A 21,206-nucleotide genomic window follows, 5' to 3' on the forward strand; every position below is an offset into this window, starting at 1 on the left:
GCTGGGCTTATAGGGATGGGGGCACTATTGGATCAAATACGGTACTGTATTTGCAGTAATTAGCACCCTTATCCCTATAAGCATCCGTAATGTTTATGATATTATGAGTCTTTCACATGTGAAATGCGACGGGATAATGCATAATAATGAAAGAAGGCATGTGCATGTTTACTGTCAGATTAATGTGCCATAAGTATGAAAAGATTTAAACTTTGTTAAATTAATCCAAATATACATGTTAAGCAATAATTTAATATGTACTTTAATATATATATAAACAGCAGGAAGCATAAGTCTCGTTTGGACCAACAAAACACTTAAAATTAACAGGGTCTTCAATTTATATGAGTTTAAGTGCAGCAATATTTTGTCCACAGAAAATAGTATTTATCATTTTCCTGAATTTAAAAAATTAAATATACCGTATTTTTGCGCGTATAGTGCGCACCCGCGTATAGTGCGTATATGAAAAGAACTACGTATTGATTATTATTAGATCAACATTTTGCTTATCCTAGAGGAAGATTTTCTTTCAAGGGGTCTATTTTATATCAGGATATCCTGACAACAGTTTTATTTCTTGATTTAGTAAAATTCCATGGTAATTTTGGGTAAAAAACACTAACACTTCAACTGCAGTTTGGCTCAAAATCAAAAATCTGTTCACTGGTGGAAAGTTCTCCATTTTCGATTTTGCATATGGAAGTTTTCTGTTTATAATACTGAAGATGAAAACTTTTAAAAGAAAAGAAGGAGGGTGGGGGATCCAAAGACGGATCCTTAATAGAGTAAGACAAAGGAAACTTTGGTGATTAAGTGCATATTGTATATGAAATGTGGGATCATGTTTAAATCTCTGACACGTTCCTACCAGCAAAACATACATGTTAATTATCCCAGTGAGAGATACCCATCATTTCAGTCCATATTTTGTTTATATGCCTCGCCACACTGATCAAAAGCATTTGGTAGAATCCAAGTAATAGGTGATCAGAATCTGCCATAAGGGAAAAACTGCAGGTAATTAAATGTGTATGAGGGTGTTAAGAATCTTGTTTGTCTGGATAGCTGGAACTGCTGGTGGTTAATGATTACCGTCGTTAATTTGAAAAACCTGTTAGACGATTGTATGCGATATTGCATGCATAAGTCTGGCATGTTTTAGGAGACATGAAAGTAAAAATAGCTTCTGTGTTGGGCTGATAAAAAGATTTAACAGTGTTGGGGTGATTTAATGTCAAATTCTGTGCATCTTTTCAATGAATCTATTGCAACAGTTGATTGTTGTTAGTATTAACTGGTAGCATGCTGTTGCCTGTACAGTGGTGATATGATTTAGATAGTTTCCTCAAGGCTACTCAAACAACCCAATTTAGATTACCACTGCTTTCCACCATGGGTAGCATGGCAGGGTTTGTTTGAAAAAACCTTTGAGAATCTGCAAAATTTGCATAATTATGATTATGCATCAATAATGCAGATCTCTGTTCTTGTGATGCTTACAGAAAATAGCCTGTCATGTGACTTATATATCACACACAACATTTTACATTTAGATAAACTAAGGTGGGTGCATATAAAGAGATAATAAGTCTGCATTTCACAAAATTCAAATAAACATTGTGGTGAAAAGGCAGTTTTAAAAGTTCCAATTAAGATTTAGTACCAAATATTTAAGGCATAGCTTTATTTCTATCTCCTGTTCAATGCCCATTAAAATGTGGAATCAGTAGTAATCATAATTAAATTTCTCTTGAAATCATTATGAGTTTATATATGAACCATTCAGACCACCTATGTATGACATACATGTACCAGCAACACATTTCCAGGTTGTTGTTTTTAATTTTTTGTTTTTTGGATGTCTTGTTTTATCAGTTCTCTTTATCAGTCCTTACTGAAACTGAGTTGCTTGTTCTAAACGTCTGATGATTATCAAATAAAAAGAGAAAAGAGATTTTTGTCAAAATTCATCAAAGGAAAACAAATTTCTGTATGCAGGTAAATGTGATTTTGAAATTATCAGCAGGGTATATATAATCATTTCAGTGCCCCAAGGTCTATACTGTATCAGCATTAACTGAATAAGAATATAGAAATGTACTGGGTTTCAAGGATGGGTGTTACCTGGACGAGTCTAGATATATTTCGTCAAAGGTATGAACATGAGGAGTGTCAAGGAGATGTTCCCTTTTTATGGCCATTAAACTCCCTACATAAATCTATTTATGTTAATGCACTGCCGTTTGCCCTGTAATGCACTTTAGCAGATTGAAATCAGGGAAACGCTCTATCCCATTTACCCCTATAGAAATGAAATTGAATCAAATTATCATTCTCACAAGTTAAATACCTTAACTTTTTAATCTTTTGACAGGATCTTTGAAAAACTGTTGAGATAAATTGAATAATTATATGTTCAGATATCCTCGGTATCTAATGCCAGGTTTTTTTTAAACATGAATTTGATGAATATAAAGCAATAATTGTCATAAGATTGTAGTACTGGGTGTGCCATTCTAAAGTACAAATACATCTTGATTATATTCTATACATACTTTATTGTTACATATATAGGTGATATTCAGCATGCATGTGGAGAAGTGTAGACTTGCGTTAAAGGGTCCACATCTTACATTCATCACACAGTGTGCATCTATACAGATCAAATATGGACATGTACAGTGGTGCTGGCAGATATTTTACTACTAATGTTCTGGTTTACACATTTGAAACCATGGTGGGAAACTTGCCATTATGAATTACAGTTTTTAATGTACTCTCAAAGAATTTATTCATTCAAATTTTATACTTAGTGTTGTGTTAAATTCTTTTTTCACTACCATATGGGCTATTACAACAGTTGGTTTTAACTTTTCTCGCTGAAGTTTATTCATCACCCAGCTCCCCCACACACAAGATGACAAGATATGTATGATGATGATGGGCAATTTTGAGGTATTCCAGCAGAAAATAGGCCAGATGATGAATGCCGATATCTGCCAGATCATGTCTATTTGAAAAAGTGACATTCAGAAGTTAGATATTATGTCAGATTGTGATAATCAATCAGAACAGCCTGTCAGCTGTGAATATTAGCTGAGATTGCTTACATTGACCGTGAAATTCATCACCATTTCGCAGATTTTAAAGATTATATGATGTGGTTATTGGCCTATAAACCTATAAAACCATTATGTAGTCTGGAGCAGTTTCTGGTGTACAGTTTATACTCACTGTATACATTGTAACTAAGATTTCCCTACAATTCTTCCATTGATAAGTACATATATTAAATATGTAATGGCGTGATTATGAGTTCCAAGGTTTAGCATTGTAGATTTGATTTTCCAGACAGATAGACAGACAAATAAAAAACATGCATCTGATATCATAGACAGACGAATAAATACATGTATCTGATATCATTGATGAGCATTGCAAAAATGCAGCAATATGTTTCTCACCACCATCAGTAAGAAATCTATATAGCATGTTGTAGGAGTAAAAATGAATTGGGAGATCATGTACACATCGTTATGAAATAATTGCTGGAAAGGTTCATATATGTATTTCAGTGTAATGTTCTTATTTTTACTGGTACTGGAACTATTTTGCCAAGATATCATTATGCTCATCACAAATTGTATTTGTAATTTTTGTAGAAAACAGCTTATTTCTGCCAATTTATTTTTGTAAGGATTTGAGTATGGAAGGGGATGTTTGTCTGAGGAGGATGTTTAACGTATTTAACTGTTAGCTCCTTGAGTTTTAGAATAAATAAATACTTGTATGCACCATTGATATTATGTTTCTGACGTTAGAGAATATCTAGCTTGGATGTGATTCAAATATAGTTTTTAGTTTTTATTAAGAGTATACTTCCGGAAAATGGAAACAAAAACATGCTGGGATATGGTTTTGTAGCATTTTCGACTGTATAAATCAGGTAATTATAGAGTTAATGGAAGCCAGGGAGGATCATAATGGCTTTTACTGATTGTAGAGATTTGTAAAGCATTCTCTCATCACAATGAAAATGTTGATAATAAAATTATGTAACAGGATTTGTGTCTTCATTGAATACATCTGTAGTTATTTACGTGTAGATTAGATTTTTGTTATAAAACCAGGAATTTGTATCTATCTGATTGACGTAGATTTACAATGTAGGTGTGTTAGATATTATTAAATAAAGACAGATGTAAGCTTGTAATTGCTGTAATTCATACTTACACATGTCCATGTGGATATGTTCTTTTTGTCATTAAACACAATATTTGCAATGCAAAGAAAAAGAAATTCAGTAATTAGAAAATTTGTTTAAATAGCTGAAGAAATTGCGCATTGCTTTCTAGATCGATCTGATGTTGTTCCTGAATTTACTTACCAGATATCATAGCAGTTACCAGTATTGTAAAATCTTCATTTGGTATAACATGTACTCTGAATTCTTGTTTCCAGTATCATTTGAAGTTTTAGCAAACCATCATCAGATGGTGGGCTATTCAAATCACCTCTGGTCCATGGTCCGTCCATAAACAATGCTTTTTACCGCTATTTCTTGAGAAGTATTGCACAGATATTTCTCAAATTTTACATTCACGGTTCCCGTTGTCCAGAGGAGTATCATCCTGATTTTCAGACTGATCGAAAAAACAATATGGCCACCAAGCAGCTATCTTGGTCAGATTTTGGCACTTGATGTTTGTTACTGCTATTTCTCAGAAGGGATCTGTCTCAAATATCAGATGTAGGTTCCCCTAGGGCCCTAGGAGGAGTGTGATGCTGCTTTTCAGACTAAAAAAAACCCAAACAAAATGGGGGCTAGGAAGCCATCTTTGATTTGGGCAGTTGATGTTTGTTACCGCTATTTCTGAGAAAGTACTGCAGGGATCTATTTCAAATTTCATATGTAGATTTCCCTAGGGCACTCAGAGTGTCATATGCATGCTGATTTTGAGACTGATCAGAAAAAACAATATGGCCACCAAGCAGCCATCTTGGATTTTGGCAGTTAAAGTTTGTTATCGCTATTTCTTGAAAGTACTGAAGGGATCGGTTCAAATTTAATATGAAGGTTCCCCTAAGGCCCTAGTTGTACACATTACATTTTGGGACCGATTGGTCAACAAGATGGCCGACCGGCCGCCATCTTTGATTTTGGTAGTTAACTACTTGATTTAACTACTAATTTTGAATTAACTATTTGATTTTTTTTTGCAGTCATGGGGAAGGCAGAAGGAGGTGGTGAACTTTGGCATGGTCATGTGACAGCCCTTACGATAGCCCCAGAGTATCGACGCCTTGGTCTTGCTGGCAAACTTATGAATATATTGGAAGAAATCTCTGAAAAGTAAGCAAAACTATTTTAAAGGTAGGTTTCGCACAAAGAAATATAAAGACTACGAAATTGAAATTTATCCTGTACATAGGTAAAACCTTCAGGCCATTTTCAAAGCATACAGCGAACAATACAGGTGGTCAGTTGCCTACCTTGACCAGGAAAATACTCCTGAGCATAGTCAAGCATTACATAGAATATGACATATTTTTTTCCAAAACGAGACTGCATAATTCAATCTTAACCATCCACCACCAACCCTTCAGAGGTGGATGGCCATGGCAGAATGTCAGACATCTTCCACCACCAACCCTTCAGAGGTGGAGGACCATGGTAGAATGTAGGACATCTTAGCCAGTCCACCACCAACCCTTCAGAGGTGGAGGACCATAGAATGTAAGAAGCCAGTCACCACCAACCTTCAGGTCTTAACCAGTCCACCACCAACCCTTCAGAGGTGGAGGACCATGGTAGAATGTCAGACATCTTAGCCAGTCCACCACCAACCCTTCAGAGGTGGAGGACCATGGTAGAATGTCAGACATCTTAGCCAGTCCACCACCAACCCTTCAGAGGTGGAGGACCATGGTAGAATGTCAGACATCTTAGCCAGTCCACCACCAATCCTTCAGAGGAGGGGGCCATAGTAGAATGTCAGACATCTTAGCCAGTCCAACACCAACCCTTCAGAGGTGGATGGCCATGGTAGAATGTCAGACATCTTAGCCAGTCCACCACCAATCCAGCAGAAGAGGGTGACCATGGTAGAATGTCAGACATCTTAGCCAGTCTGCCATCAATCCACCAGAAGAGGGCGACTATGGTAGAATGTCAGACATCTTAACCAGTCCACCACCAATCCACCAGAAGAGGGCGACCATAGTAGAATGTCAGACATCTTAGCCAGTCTGCCACCAATCCACCAGAAGAGGGCGACCATGGTAGAATTTCAGACATCTTAGCCATTCTGCCACCAATCCACCAGAAGAGGGCGACCATGGTAGAATGTCAGACAACTTAGCCAGTCCACCACCAATCCACCAGAAGAGGCCAGAGGGTGACCATGGTAGAATGTCAGACATCTTAACCAGTCTGCAACCAATCCTTCAGAGATAGACGGCCATAGTAGAATGTCAGACATCTCAACCAGTCCGCCATCAATCCTTCAGAGAAGGAGTACCATGGTAGATTGTCAGACATCACAACCAGTCCACCACCAATCGTCTAGAGGTGGAGGACCATGGTAGAATGTCAGACATCACAACCAGTCCACCACCAATCGTCTAGAGGTGGAGGACCATGGTAGAATGTCAGACATCACAACCAGTCCACCACCAATCCTCAAGAGGTGGAGGACCATGGTAGAATGTCAGACATCTCAACCAGTTCTCCACCATATTCTTTAGAGGTGGAGGACTATGGTAGATTGTCAGACATCACAACCAGTCTCACCAGTCCACCACCAATCGTCTAGAGGTGGAGGACCATGGTAGAATGTCAGACATCTTAGCCAGTCCACCACCAATCCTCAAGAGGTGGAGAACCATGGTAGAATGTCAGACATCTGAACCAGTCCTCCACCAATCCTCAAGAGGTGGAGAACCATGGTAGAATGTCAGACATCTCAACCAGTCCTCCACCAATCCTCAAGAGGTGGAGAACCATGGTAGAATGTCAGACATCTCAACCAGTCCTCCACCATTTCCTTTAGAGGTGGAGAACCATGGTAGATTGTCAGACATCACAACCAGTCCACCACCAATCCTCAAGAGGTGGAGGACCATGGTAGAATGTCAGACATCACAACCAGTCCACCACCAATCGTCTAGAGGTGGAGGACCATGGTAGAATGTCTGACATCTCAACCAGTCCACCACCAATCCTCAAGAGGTGGAGGACCATGGTAGAATGTCAGACATCACAACCAGTCCTCCACCATTTCCTTTAGAGGTGGAGGACCATGGTAGATTGTCAGACATCACAACCAGTCCTCCACCAATCCTCAAGAGGTGGAGGACCATGGTAGAATGTCTGACATCTCAACCAGTCCACCACCAATCCTCAAGAGGTGAAGAACCATGGTAGATTGTCAGACATCACAACCAGTCCTCCACCAATCCTCAAGAGGTGGAGGACCATGGTAGAATGTCAGACATCTGAACCAGTCCTCCACCATTTCCACCTTTAGAGAGGTGAAGAACCATGGTAGATTGTCAGACATCACAACCAGTCCTCCACCAATCCTCAAGAGGTGGAGAACCATGGTAGAATGTCAGACATCTCAACCAGTCCTCCACCAATCCTCAAGAGGTGGAGAACCATGGTAGAATGTCAGACATCACAACCAGTCCTCCACCAATCCTCAAGAGGTGGAGGACCATGGTAGAATGTCAGACATCTCAACCAGTCCTCCTTTAAGGTCTTTAATCATAAGAATAAATTTACAACATATAGGTTATAAAGCCTAAGTGTAAAATCTGTATCACATGGTATATGTGTTAGATTAATTGTTAGTATTTGATTGATGTGAAGTACTCTTGGTTTACAGGAAACACTGCTACTTTGTTGACCTCTTTGTGAGAGTGTCAAACAAGGTTGCTGTGGAGATGTACAACAAGCTTGGGTATGGTGTATATCGGCGGGTCATTGAGTACTACTCTGGAGAAGTGGACGAAGATGCGTTTGGTAAGTGTATTCTAAACCACCGTCCCTCTGAAATAGAAATAGTGAGGTTTGGTTGTATACAACGCATATTCTAAACCACAGTCCCTCTGAAATAGAAATAGTTAGGTTTGGTTGTATATGACGCAAATTCTAAACCACAGTCCCTCTGAAATAGAAATAGTGAGGTTTGGTTGCATACGACGCAAATTCTAAACCAGAGTCCCTCTGAAACAGAAATAGTGAGGTTTGGTTGAATACGAAGCGTATTCTAAACCACAGTCCCTCTGAAATAGAAATAGTGAGGTTTGGTTGTATATGAAGCGTATTCTAAACCACAGTCCCTCTGAAATAGAAATAGTGAGGTTTGGTTGTATACGACGCAATTTGAACATAACATATTTAATTTTTGTCTTGAAGTTTACAAACAGTAAGTTTTGTCTTTTGCAGAAATTTATTTTGACTTGGAAAGTTTGGAGAAGTAAGAGTGCAATATTGTTTTTAAAATTCAAGAATAAGGTTGGGGCAAATTGATGGATAAATATGTTTTCATCTCACTTTAGTATGATGGCACGTACAATGCACAATTTTTCCTTGCGATCAATGTTGCCGGCTCTATTTGTTACATTTTGTCAGGTCACCATTGCTTTAAAAACATTTTTGTTGAGGAGATGATGAGGGTTTGGGGTTAGCTATTGCTGTTCTTACGGTAGTTACTTATTGTCCTATGAAATGATAAAATCATGCATGATAATAGGATCTTGAGAAGTCAAAGTACAACACTACCCTAAGACCTTTGACCATTTAATCATTATCTGAAGTGCATAAGGCTTACAACTGCTTTCTGTTGTCATAAGCTGTAGCATATGCCAGCTTTCATCATTTAAAATTCATATAGCTATATCTCTCTTTGACATGTATATCAAGTTGTGGTCTATAGGTTTGTAAAAAGGAACAAATGTACCAGCCCACCATGCAATAAAGTGCATTTAGATTTATAGCGGTGCATCATATTGCAGTTGATGCATTAGTTTTGTGTCTACGAATTATGTTATCCCACAAGGAAATGTCCATCATTGTTTTTGTTTTAAGTTGTATCGTCGTGACACTCTGGTTTGTTTTTTGTACATCAAGCATAATTGTACCAGGTTTAAAATATATTGGTAGTCCAGATCTATGATAAATCCCTATCTTGTTGAAAACAAAACAGTTGTTTATGAAAAAAAAGTTTTGTGTACAGAGACTGCCTGGTAAATAAAATATGTGAAAACATTTTGTCAGCATGCATGGTAAAACTTGTCTTGAACGACCATCAACCCTTACTAAAGGTTTACAAGAACTTGTCTAAAAGAGGACTGGTCATAGGCAACCTTACTACTGGTGGTTTGTGTATCTGAAGTTTATACATGATGTTTCAGATTGTCGGTTGTGAAACTTAAACTCTGGACATTACATTATACTATTTGTGGTTTATACATCCGAGGTTGTAAGGACACTTCAGTTTGTGGTTTGTGAAGCTAACCAAGAGATACAAGGCATTAAAGTCTGATGCTTTTCACTCATTAAAAGTGAGCTGCTTCCAAGATTTTTTTAGTATCCGACTTCCAGGCATGTGCTGATGCCTAAGCTTTAGAATTAGTGTGAGCATTTGATCTTTATCAATGTTGCATGCAAGGGATCATGACAAATTCATAGAGAAGTACAGTGGTTCGTTCTGCTGCAGCCTGATTGTGTAATAAACTTAACTAATGAAGGGAGTGTTCATCCCTGTAGATGTGCCTGGACATTTATACGACGCACTTACGCCATACTAATTCAAGCATTTCAGCCAGATTCTGGTGATATATTGGGTGCCTCACAAGCATGTCTTGTACTCCAACAATGATCTATTATATGTTGTGGCTATTGAAGGAGCTATATCCAGATTCAGAAGACAACATTAACCTTATCAGTGATGTAAAGGTTTGAATCACTTTCCAATGTATAAGTGAGAATAATCTTTGAAATGTAGGATAACCCTGTCTAGATGCATTTGTTTCTGTCTGCATAAAAATAGAAACCATCCCAACAGTCAATGTAGTTTAACCTGACTAGAGAGACCATCCTTCTGTGAACCTCTCTAAATAAACTGTCCTCCAGTCAATAAGTGAACCTCTCTAGAGAGACCAACCTTCTGTCACTATAGTAGGACCTATTTAAAGAGGCCAGCCCTCTTACTATTAAAACCTATCTAAAGACTATCTCTCTCACTATTGTAGGACCTGTTTAAAGAGACCCCCCTTCTGTCAATAAAGTAGAACCTGTCTCGAGAGACCATCCCTCTCACTCAAGTAGGACCTGTTTAGAGAGACCACCCTTCTGTCAATAAAGTAGAACCTGTCTCGAGAGACCATCCCTCTCACTATAGTAGAACCTGTCTCGAGAGACCACCCGTCTGTCAATAAAGTAGGACCTGTCTCAAGAGACCATCCCTCTCACTAAAGTAGAACCTGCCTCGAGAGACAATCTCTCTCACTATTGTAGGACCTTAAAGAGACCACCCTTCTGTCAATAAAGTAGAACCTGTCTCGAGAGATCATCCCTCTCACTATAGTAGGACCTGTTTAGAGAGACCACTCTTCTGTCAATAAAGTAGAACCTGTCTCGAGAGACCATCCCTCTCACTATAGTAGGACTTGTTTAAAGAGACCAACCTTCTGTCAATAATGTAGAACCTGTCTCAAGAGACCATCCCTCTCACTATAGTAGGACCTGTTTAAATAGACCACCCTTCTGTCAATAAAGTAGAACCTGTCTGGAGAGACCATCCCTCTCACTCAAGTAGGACCTGTTTAGAGAGACCACTCTTCTGTCAATAAAGTAGAACCTGTCTCGAGAGACCATCCCTCTCACTATAGTAGGACTTGTTTAAAGAGAGACCACCCTTCTGTCAATAAAGTAGAACCCTGTCAATAAAGTAGAACCGTCCGAGAGACCATCCCTCTCACTATAGTAGGACCTGTTTAAGAGAGACCACCCTTCTGTCAATAAAGTAGAACCTGTCTCAAGAGATCATCCCTCTCACTATAGTAGGACCTGTTTAGAGAGACCACCCTTCTGTCAATAAAGTAGAACCTGTCTCGAGAGACCATCCCTCTCACTATAGTAGGACCTGTTTAGAGAGACCACCCTTCTGTCAATAAAGTAGAACCTGTCTCGAGAGACCATCCCTCTCACTATAGTAGGACCTGTTTAGAGAGACCACCCTTCTGTCAATAAAGTAGAACCTGTCTCGAGAGATCATCCCTCTCACTATAGTAGGACCTGTTTAGAGAGACCACCCTTCTGTCAATAAAGTAGAACCTGTCTCGAGAGACCATCCCTCTCACTATAGTAGGACCTGTTTAGAGAGACCACCCTTCTGTCAATAAAGTAGAATCTGTCTCGAGAGACCATCCCTCTCACTATAGTAGGACCTGTTTAGAGAGACCACCCTTCTGTCAATAAAGTAGAACCTGTCTCGAGAGACCATCCCTCTCACTATAGTAGGACCTGTTTAGAGAGACCACCCTTCTGTCAATAAAGTAGAGAGACCATCCCTCTCACTATAGTAGGACCTGTTTAGAGAGACCACCCTTCTGTCAATAAAGTAGAACCTGTCTCGAGAGATCATCCCTCTCACTATAGTAGGACCTGTTTAGAGAGACCACCCTTCTGTCAATAAAGTAGAACCTGTCTCGAGAGATCATCCCTCTCACTATTGTAGGACCTGTTTAGAGAGACCACCCTTCTGTCAATAAAGTAGAACCTGTCTCGAGAGACCATCCCTCTCACTATAGTAGGACCTGTTTAGAGAGACCACCCTTGTGTCAATAAAGTAGAACCTGGCTCGAGAGACCATCCCTCTCACTATAGTAGGACCTGTTTAAGAAGACCACCCTTCTGTCAATAAAGTAGAACCTGTCTCGAGAGATCATCCCTCTCACTATAGTAGACCTGTTAGAGACACCTCTGTCTAAGTCTGAGAGACCATCCCTCTCACTATAGTAGGACCTGTTTAGAGAGACCACCCTTCTGTCATAAAGTAAACGTTAGAGACCTCCTCTCAGAGATACCCCTCTCATAAAGTAGAACCTGTAGAGAGACCATCCCTCTCACTATAGTAGGACCTGTTTAGAAGACCACCCTTCTGTCAATAAAGTAGAACCTGTCTCGAGAGATCATCCCTCTCACTAAGTAGGACCTGTTTAGAGAGACCACCCTCTTCAATAAAGTAGAACCTGTTGAGAGACATCCCCTCACTATAGTAGGACCTGTTTAGAGAGACCACCCTTCTGTCAATAAAGTAGAACCGTCTCGAGAGATCATCCCTCTCACTATAGTAGGACCTGTTTAGAGAGACCACCCTTCTGTCAATAAAGTAGAACCTGTCTCGAGAGACCATCCCTCTCACTATAGTAGGACCTGTTTAGAGAGACCACCCTTCTGTCAATAAAGTAGAACCTGTCTCGAGAGATCATCCCTCTCACTATAGTAGGACCTGTTTAGAGAGACCACCCTTCTGTCAATAAAGTAGAACCTGTCTCGAGAGATCATCCCTCTCACTATAGTAGGACCTGTTTAGAGAGACCACCCTTCTGTCAATAAAGTAGAACCTGTCTCGAGAGATCATCCCTCTCACTATAGTAGGACCTGTTTAGAGAGACCACCCTTCTGTCAATAAAGTAGAACCTGTCTCGAGAGATCATCCCTCTCACTATAGTAGGACCTGTTTAGAGAGACCACCCTTCTGTCAATAAAGTAGAACCTGTCTCGAGAGATCATCCCTCTCACTATAGTAGGACCTGTTTAGAGAGACCACCCTTCTGTCAATAAAGTAGAACCTGTCTCGAGAGATCATCCCTCTCACTAAAGTAGAACCTGTTTAGAGAGACCACCCTTCTGTCAATAAAGTAGAACCTGTCTCGAGAGATCATCCCTCTCACTATAGTAGGACCTGTTTAGAGAGACCACCCTTCTGTCAATAAAGTAGAACCTGTCTCGAGAGATCATCCCTCTCACTATAGTAGGACCTGTTTAGAGAGACCACCCTTCTGTCAATAAAGTAGAACCTGTCTCGAGAGATCATCCCTCTCACTATAGTAGGACCTGTTTAGAGAGACCACCCTTCTGTCAATAAAGTAGAACCTGTCTCGAGAGATCATCCCTCTCACTAAAGTAGAACCTGTCTCGAGAGACCATCCCTCTCACTATAGTAGGACCTGTTTAGAGAGACCACCCTTCTGTCAATAAAGTAGAACCTGTCTCGAGAGATCATCCCTCTCACTATAGTAGGACCTGTTTAGAGAGACCACCCTTCTGTCAATAAAGTAGAACCTGTCTCAAGAGACCATCCCTCTCACTATAGTAGAACCTGTCTCGAGAGACCACCCGTCTGTCAATAAAGTAGGACCTGTCTCAAGAGACCATCCCTCTCACTAAAGTAGAACCTGTCTCGAGAGACCATCCCTCTCACTATAGTAGGACCTGTTTAGAGAGACCACCCTTCTGTCAATAAAGTAGAACCTGTCTCAAGAGACCATCCCTCTCACTAAAGTAGAACCTGTCTCGAGAGACCATCTCTCTCACTATAGTAGGACCTGTTTAGAGAGACCACCCTTCTGTCAATAAAGTAGAACCTGTCTCGAGAGACCATCCCTCTCACTATAGTAGGACGTGTTTAAAGAGACCACCTGTCTGTCAATAAAGTAGAACCTGGCTCGAGAAACCATCCCTCTAACTATAGTAGGACCTGTTTAGAGAGACCACCCTTCTGTCAATAAAGTAGAACCTGTCTCAAGAGACCATCCCTCTCACAAGAGACCATCTCTCTCACTATAGTAGGACCTGTTTAGAGAGACCACCCTTCTGTCAATAAAGTAGAACCTGTCTCGAGAGACCATCCCTCTCACTATAGTAGGACCTGTTTAAAGAGACCACCTGTCTGTCAATAAAGTAAAACCTGTCTCGAGAGATCATCCCTCTCACTATAGTAGGACCTGTTTAAAGAGACCACCTGTCTGTCAATAAAGTAGAACCTGTCTCAAGAGACCATCCCTCTCACTATAGTAGGACCTGTTTAAAGAGACCACCTGTCTGTCAATAAAGTAGAACCTGGCTTGAGAGACCATCCCTCTCACTATAGTAGGACCTGTTTAGAGAGACCACCTGTCTGTCAATAAAGTAGAACCTGTCTCGAGAGACCATCCCTCTCACTATAGTAGGACCTGTTTAGAGAGACCACCCTTCTGTCAATAAAGTAGAACCTGTCTCGAGAGATCATCCCTCTCACTATAGCAGGACCTGTTTAAAGAGACCAACCGTCTGTCAATAAAGTAGAACCTGTCTCGAGAGACCATCCTTCTCACTATAGTAGGACCTGTTTAAAGAGACCACCCGTCTGTCAATAAAGTAGAGCCTGTCTCGTGAGACCATCCCTCTCACTACAGTAGGACCTGTTTAAAGAGACCACCTTTCTGTCAATAAAGTAGCACCTGTCTCGAGAGACCATCCCTCTCACTATTGTAGGACCTGTTTAAAGAGACCACCTGTCTGCCAAAAAAGTTGAACCTGTCTAGAGAGACCATCCCTCTCACTATAGTAGGACCTGTTTAGAGAGATCACCCTTCTGCCACGATAGGTTCTATTACTAGTAGTCCTGAGACCATTCCATTTGTCACCATAGTACATCGTATAATCTGTATAGAAAGAGCCTCAAAATTTCTATAGGTTACACATCACAAACTTTCTTGGGAAAAAGGAATTTTTAACTGATTTACACATTATGATTGCAAAAGGAAGGATTCAAGAAATTAATGTATATTTTGCTGTAATTTGAAGTAATTTCATACTGGAAATTTGTCAATCTCAAAAAGACCTTAAAAATTTCTTCTAGCATGGTGGACTTTGTTATGCTAAAAATCAGACTGGTATTGGAGTACTGTCTGGAATCTGCCACCTGTCTCTGTCATACCAATACTTGTGCACTGTTTCTGTACTATTTGTGTATTGTGTTATTTGTGTACTATTTTTGTACTGTGTTAGAGTAGGAAAAGAGAGTTTCTTGAATGTGTTGTATATTTGTTCAGCACATTGTTCTAGACTGCATATATGAATGCACATCATCAGATAGGCCTTCAACAAATTCTTCTAAGTATGGTGCTCTTTATCAACATTACTTCTAGCTACTTTGTTATCTATAATGTATTTACTTTTTTATGGAGAAACATGATAATTTCTTTGATTAAAAACTAAAATATCTGAATTTTGAATTTTTTTCAAAAAATATTAACTTTCAGTGATATCAGGTTTTTGAAAAAGTTTTCTGTTGTGTTCATCAAGCTAACAAAGCAGTAAAGAATGATGATTCAGATTCCACCTGTAATTGTGGTTGAATATACAGAAATAAAAAGCATTAGAATCACACAAATAGGGAGCCTATTACCGGGCTCCAGGAAGTATGTGATGAAGTTCTCCGATGTTTCCTGCCTTCTAACATCAACCAGTTCCTGGCATGGTGGCTTTCATGCGTTTCGCGTTTGTAGGTCTTTGAATTCTCCATGAAAATGTCTTAGTAGCTAATAGAACCAGACTATGATCTTGTACATACAAAATCTGGATTCTGACAATTCTCTCTCTTTCTTCTGTTTCTAAACAAGATACTAGTATAACAAATTTTCAAAATTACAATTGGTAAATAAATTATGTATTCTTATATTAATAATTGAAGAAACTAATACAAGTTTGTAACTAGAAAAAGTTTAAATTGAATTTTGTATTTTAAATAAAAATGAAATATGACAGAATAAAATCAAATTGCCACTTAAATTCTAATTTATATTTTATTACGAATTTCCTTTGTTACTACCTGAATTAAACAACACTGGGTTTACTTACTTTAATACAGAGAAATTTTACAAAAAAATACTTTATATCTTTACCTTGCTTTCTTTCTACACATGACTAATACTGGTACATGTAAAGGATAAGATTTTGAGTGGTTTTGAAAATGTCTGTAAAAATAAGATAACTAAGCATTGGCATTGCTTCCAACATCTGAATTGACAAATACATTTGTATGATATCTGATTTCAGGGTTGTGTGCTACACAAGCTTTATTTTTTTGTATATTTTTGGGGGCATTACTATTATCCAGTCTTTTCTAAAGTCTGATTAACATATTTGTATATAACACTCGGAAATAAACTGTATCAGTAGGCAAAATTCAAGATTTTTAAGCTGTACTTCAACATAATTTATTATAATGTGGATAGTTTATGCTGAAATTATGTAATATTAAAAAAAAGGTCAAAGGCAAAGGGGCTGTTTTAATGTATTCATGTTGAAGACTATAGATTTCCTATTGAGATATAGGCACAGCTTACTGTCCAAAGAGCCACATAAAATAACTATAATTTGAATGTATACTTGAGAATATGGGGCTGTATGTCAAAGTTCAAAGGCCAGTAGGTACTTTTGTTGTCTGGCAATGTGTACTACTGAGTATTTGGCAGTGGTTCAAACCCCTGTTGACATGCTCTATACCACTTGTACTAGGCCTACCTAATGTTGTAGTGAAGGCTCTCTGGCAGGATCAGACACATCTGGGAAAAGTGGAATCAACATATCCTGTTCCTAAGGGACAGGACACATCCCCATAGGGTTCACAATGTGGAGAATTATTCATACTCTTCATACATTACAAGAGGGTTGGGAACAGTCACTGAAGGTGGGGCAAGTCATCTGAGGCTGGGACATGTCACAGATCATCAGAGGGTGGGTTAAAAATCTAAAAAGTATGGTATACAAAGGTACCAACTGGGTGTATGGTGTATGTCAGTAGGGTATGGTGGTGGGATCTTGGAAGGTATCTTGCTCGACATTTGCTAGCAGAGTGGGAAATTTTGCTACATAGTAAGTGGGGATTTCAGTTACAGAATGAGACACTCAGACAGGCAGTTAGCATGCTTGGAGCATGTCACTAACTAAGGAAATGGCATGTTGTTTGGAGGGTGGGGCTTGTTGTATTGGTATACCGAATTCATTGCATCGTTAGAAGGATAATGAATATTGTTAGAAAGATAAGGAATGGTTTTTTTCTGAGTGTGGCTTGTCCTAAACAGGGTGACATGTCACTATAGCAGGGTGGAACACGCATGTTGCCTTGCTTCCATAAGATGTTTAAGGTATACAATTATCTGAAGTATTACTTGATGATTTGCCAGTGTACTCAGAAAAGACAAAGTGGTTTTACAGTGGTTACACCATCTTACATATGTTAGCTGTTAGAGTCATGTAGATCTAGGTAATGGTGGTGTGTTACTACTACTAGATCAAATGTATTCTGAGAAAAGGTGGCTGATGTGTCTGTGTATTGTATAAAGGTGTTTTGTGTAACATGTGTTTCTTACTTCCGACCGGACAGACGGGTCAGGACTTCATATAACCAATGTTTTTTGTCCTTTATATTGTTCTGTACAGAATTTCTTTTCTTTGCACTTAAAACTTCCTCATACAAATGCTTAAGCTTAACTGCAATGATACTTTTATAGTTTTTGTTGTGTCTTTTCATCCATTTTCTTATTAAGACTTTATGTCAAACACTCTCACTGGAACTGAGTTACCAATTAAAAGTAGGCCACCATGATTTACATTTTGACCTTAACCTCTGGCAGTAGGGTTTTACTTGGACCCAAATGATTGCTTCAGATTAGAAAGGACCTTAAAATAATAAGGTTCAACTGTTCTGTTTAAAGTTTGAGTTACCACCCTTTGTTTGATCTTTTGTCCCTTGATTGTCATAACTTTTTCTTAGGATTTTTCTGATGCCCCCAAAATAAAAATGGAGGTATAAAGAAGGTTTATGTCCATCTGGCCCTGTCACTTTCATGTTACACCGGGGGTACCCCATTCTGGTTTTATATACCAAAACATAAATAATTCTAGTTCCATTAGCTTCAGCAATGCATGTTTATTCTACAAAAGGCACACTTCATTAGGACTACATGAATGACACATCAGCTCTGTTCAATGTTTGATGGCTATCTATAGATCTGTTCAGTTTTAACAAGCTTCAAATTGAAGATGACTGATCTAGTGTGAGCGGCAAGTGTTACTGTAAGTAAAGCAAACTCCCTGGTCAGGAAATCTTACATAAATATGTCTGGCATTTCGTCATGCAGTAGAGTATTTTTGGAATTAATTCGGATGATAGGTATTTTGTCTTTAATCACTCAGCTGTTGTTTAACTACATCCCAAGTGCTATCATTGGCATTCAACACATCTTTTTTTAAATATAAAAGAAATTTTGCCATAACTCATAGGAAAACGACTGGTGCTTGGTGATTTAAAGAGATTATTCACTTGTGAAAAATTCTGAGCTGCCATTAGTATGTTTCCCTCCCATGGTGAAATTTGTAATAAAACGCTCAGCAAGAATAGTTTATCTGAGGGTATCATTGATGTTTTACCTTACAACATTAGAAACAGCTTGTTAAGATAAACAAATGTACAGCATAAAATTTTAATTTTACAGGAAATTAAAAGTAGAAAATAAAGCAAAGTCCTCAAATTGGTTTAAATTCCTCTTGAAATACACTTCATTGAACAGCATAATAAAATGTTTTGCAGAAATTGAAAGAGAAAACTTCTCATTGATAAATATTAAATGATATTGACTAAGCAATTAAATATATTATAGTTTTGAATATATATATCTATACTAACAACAGTGATGATTAATTTGGAATTTTGGCCTCAACGTTTGGCCACATTATTACTAAAAAAATACATTAAATTAAAATTTAGTATTATCAAAACTTGTCAAAATACATGGGGAAAAAATTATCATTTTCACAGGGACAAAAATTGAGTGTGAATTTTCAGACATCTGCCTTTATGATGTTCATGGTTGTACACATTATAACGAGGTGCTGTACCCGTGTCCTAATTAGTGCCGTAATCAGATAATACAAAATTGACCATTAAAAACAGCATTTACCTCTACAATGCACAAATATATTCAAATTTACATCATATGATTATAATCCTAACCATCCAATATATTACGCATAAAATTATTTTCACATGCTGATATTTTGTTGTAGAACAGTGACAAATTGATAATGATATGCCTTCAAAAGAACATGACAGTTTATATTTATTTCAACCATGAAATTAGATGGTTCCTGTTTTCATTTTAATTTCCCATGAATGATTTATTTTCAATTTTGTTTATAATTTGAACACAGCATTGTGCTGGTATTCAAAGTGTAACATATAATACACATTTTGTTTTGCAAATTCAATGCAGCATACCTTGGTGTAATAAATCTATTCCATTTGATCATAAAACTATTTTTTAAACTGAAATTAAGTTACTGTGTCTTACCAGTTGTACCTTTGAAGTGTCTGTGGCATTTAGTTATATCATACTTACATGTTACATAATCCAAACCACACACATCTACAATATACGTCTCAAGCCTCAATTACACTCGAAACTCATTCAAAACACAAAATAAGATTTAATGCACTTCGGATTTATTTTTATACAGGTGTACTGAGTGACCTTGAAATTAACAAAAAAGAGTCGTTAGTAATGAAACAATAAAGACTATAGCTTGTGATAAGGATATTTTCATAGCTATTAATGCAAATAAAATGAATTTGATAACTTGCCATAGAGTTGTACCTTAGTAAACCTCCTGGTATCAAATCAATGGGATATCTTAATGAAAATATCTTCTATACATATTGTACATATAGGCAGGATAACAAGTTGATCAGTTTTGGTTGAATACTTTTCTAATTATCAGTCCCTGTGGTACCTATAACTCAAAATTAATTATTTCCTAGAGGTGATACACTACAGATATATTTCAAATAATTATATGAGAAATTTTGTTTGAAGGTATTCATTGAGCATTGCAGTTGATAACCTTGCATCTCAAATAAATAACCATCTATTCCACTGTAAATGATGGGGTTCACAAATCTATTTAGTACAGAAAAAAATGATTTCTTTTTCGTGTATTTTGTCTGATTAATTAATCAGTAATGAACTAGGGAAAGAGACATGAAGTGTAATACGAGAAGAAGAGAGAAAAAAGAAGAATAAAACTTGGCTGGGTTGGTTATCACCAAAGATATATTTGTAGGATCTAGTGCCGTCCAATCAATACTTGGGGCATTAATCCTGTACAAATCAGGTGTCATGGGATAGGAATACTCTGATTTATGAACCTATAACATGAAAGATTGCATTATCTAAGTGCAATGTGCTGCACAGCCCTCAGCGGACCAAGGGTATGTAGAAGGTCAATAAGTACATTTATCACGTACCTGGTACATGCAATGTCACAATATTTTGTCACTTGGAGATTTCTCTAGGTGTCCTCACTTAAAATGACATTTCTACTTTGATTTTTTGTATTGAAAACCTGACAGGCACAAAGTAGGCCAAAGTCACAACCATGTATCATCAAATTACCTACAGTAAAATTCAAAGTTTTACTTCAAGTTCTAGAATTTTTTTTTTTTTTTATCAGACTTTTCTCTGAATACAAATTAAAATGAAGACATTGTCTGTATTTTGGAAATAATATGCATATAAAAACCTCCCAATTGACAAAGAGATAATAGTCCTTATAGGTCTATATACACAGATCAACATTTGTTAAATCTGGTCATTTTGGACCCTAAGAAAGTGGTTGTATTAGCAAGGGATCTTTATACAAAGGTGGCTGCTCAGGCATGTTTTATTGTATCTAAAATATTAAAAAAAGTTTAACTATTTTGTTGTAATTCAGTATTATGTTGATGTATTTGAGGAAATATGAATAAGTACAATGTCATATTTTGATGTCATGGATTCAAAAGAAAGTTGTAAGCTGGTGAAAATCAGAATGTTGATGTTTTTCATCTATTATTACTTTGGCCATGCCCTCTCAACCATGTTATTGAAGACATAAATCCATTCAGAATGGCTGTAATCTTGGTGATTCATATAACTATCTAAAACTCCTAGGAACTGCAGGGTTACACCTCATCAATCATTATCATTTTGGGAAATGGGAATTGCTTGGGAGTATCAACTGGAAACAAACATGGCAATAAAAACAGAAGTCTACAGTTAATAAAGACGTTGAACATTCACTAGCTACCATAGCAAACTGATGGCCA

The 21,206-nt window shown here is 37.9% G+C and overlaps 1 protein-coding gene across 1 annotated transcript in view; it reads left to right on the forward strand.

The window, feature by feature from the left end:
• Positions 1-21,206, forward strand: part of LOC138318668 (N-alpha-acetyltransferase 20-like) — a 56,413-nt gene that overhangs the window by 33,221 nt on the left and 1,986 nt on the right. The window contains 2 exon segments of the mRNA XM_069261265.1: positions 5,227-5,356; positions 7,893-8,029. Coding sequence (XP_069117366.1) covers positions 5,227-5,356; positions 7,893-8,029 — 267 coding nt within the window.

The sequence above is a fragment of the Argopecten irradians genome, chromosome 3 (assembly GCF_041381155.1).
Source record: "Argopecten irradians isolate NY chromosome 3, Ai_NY, whole genome shotgun sequence".
Classification (NCBI taxonomy): Eukaryota; Metazoa; Mollusca; class Bivalvia; order Pectinida; family Pectinidae; genus Argopecten; species Argopecten irradians.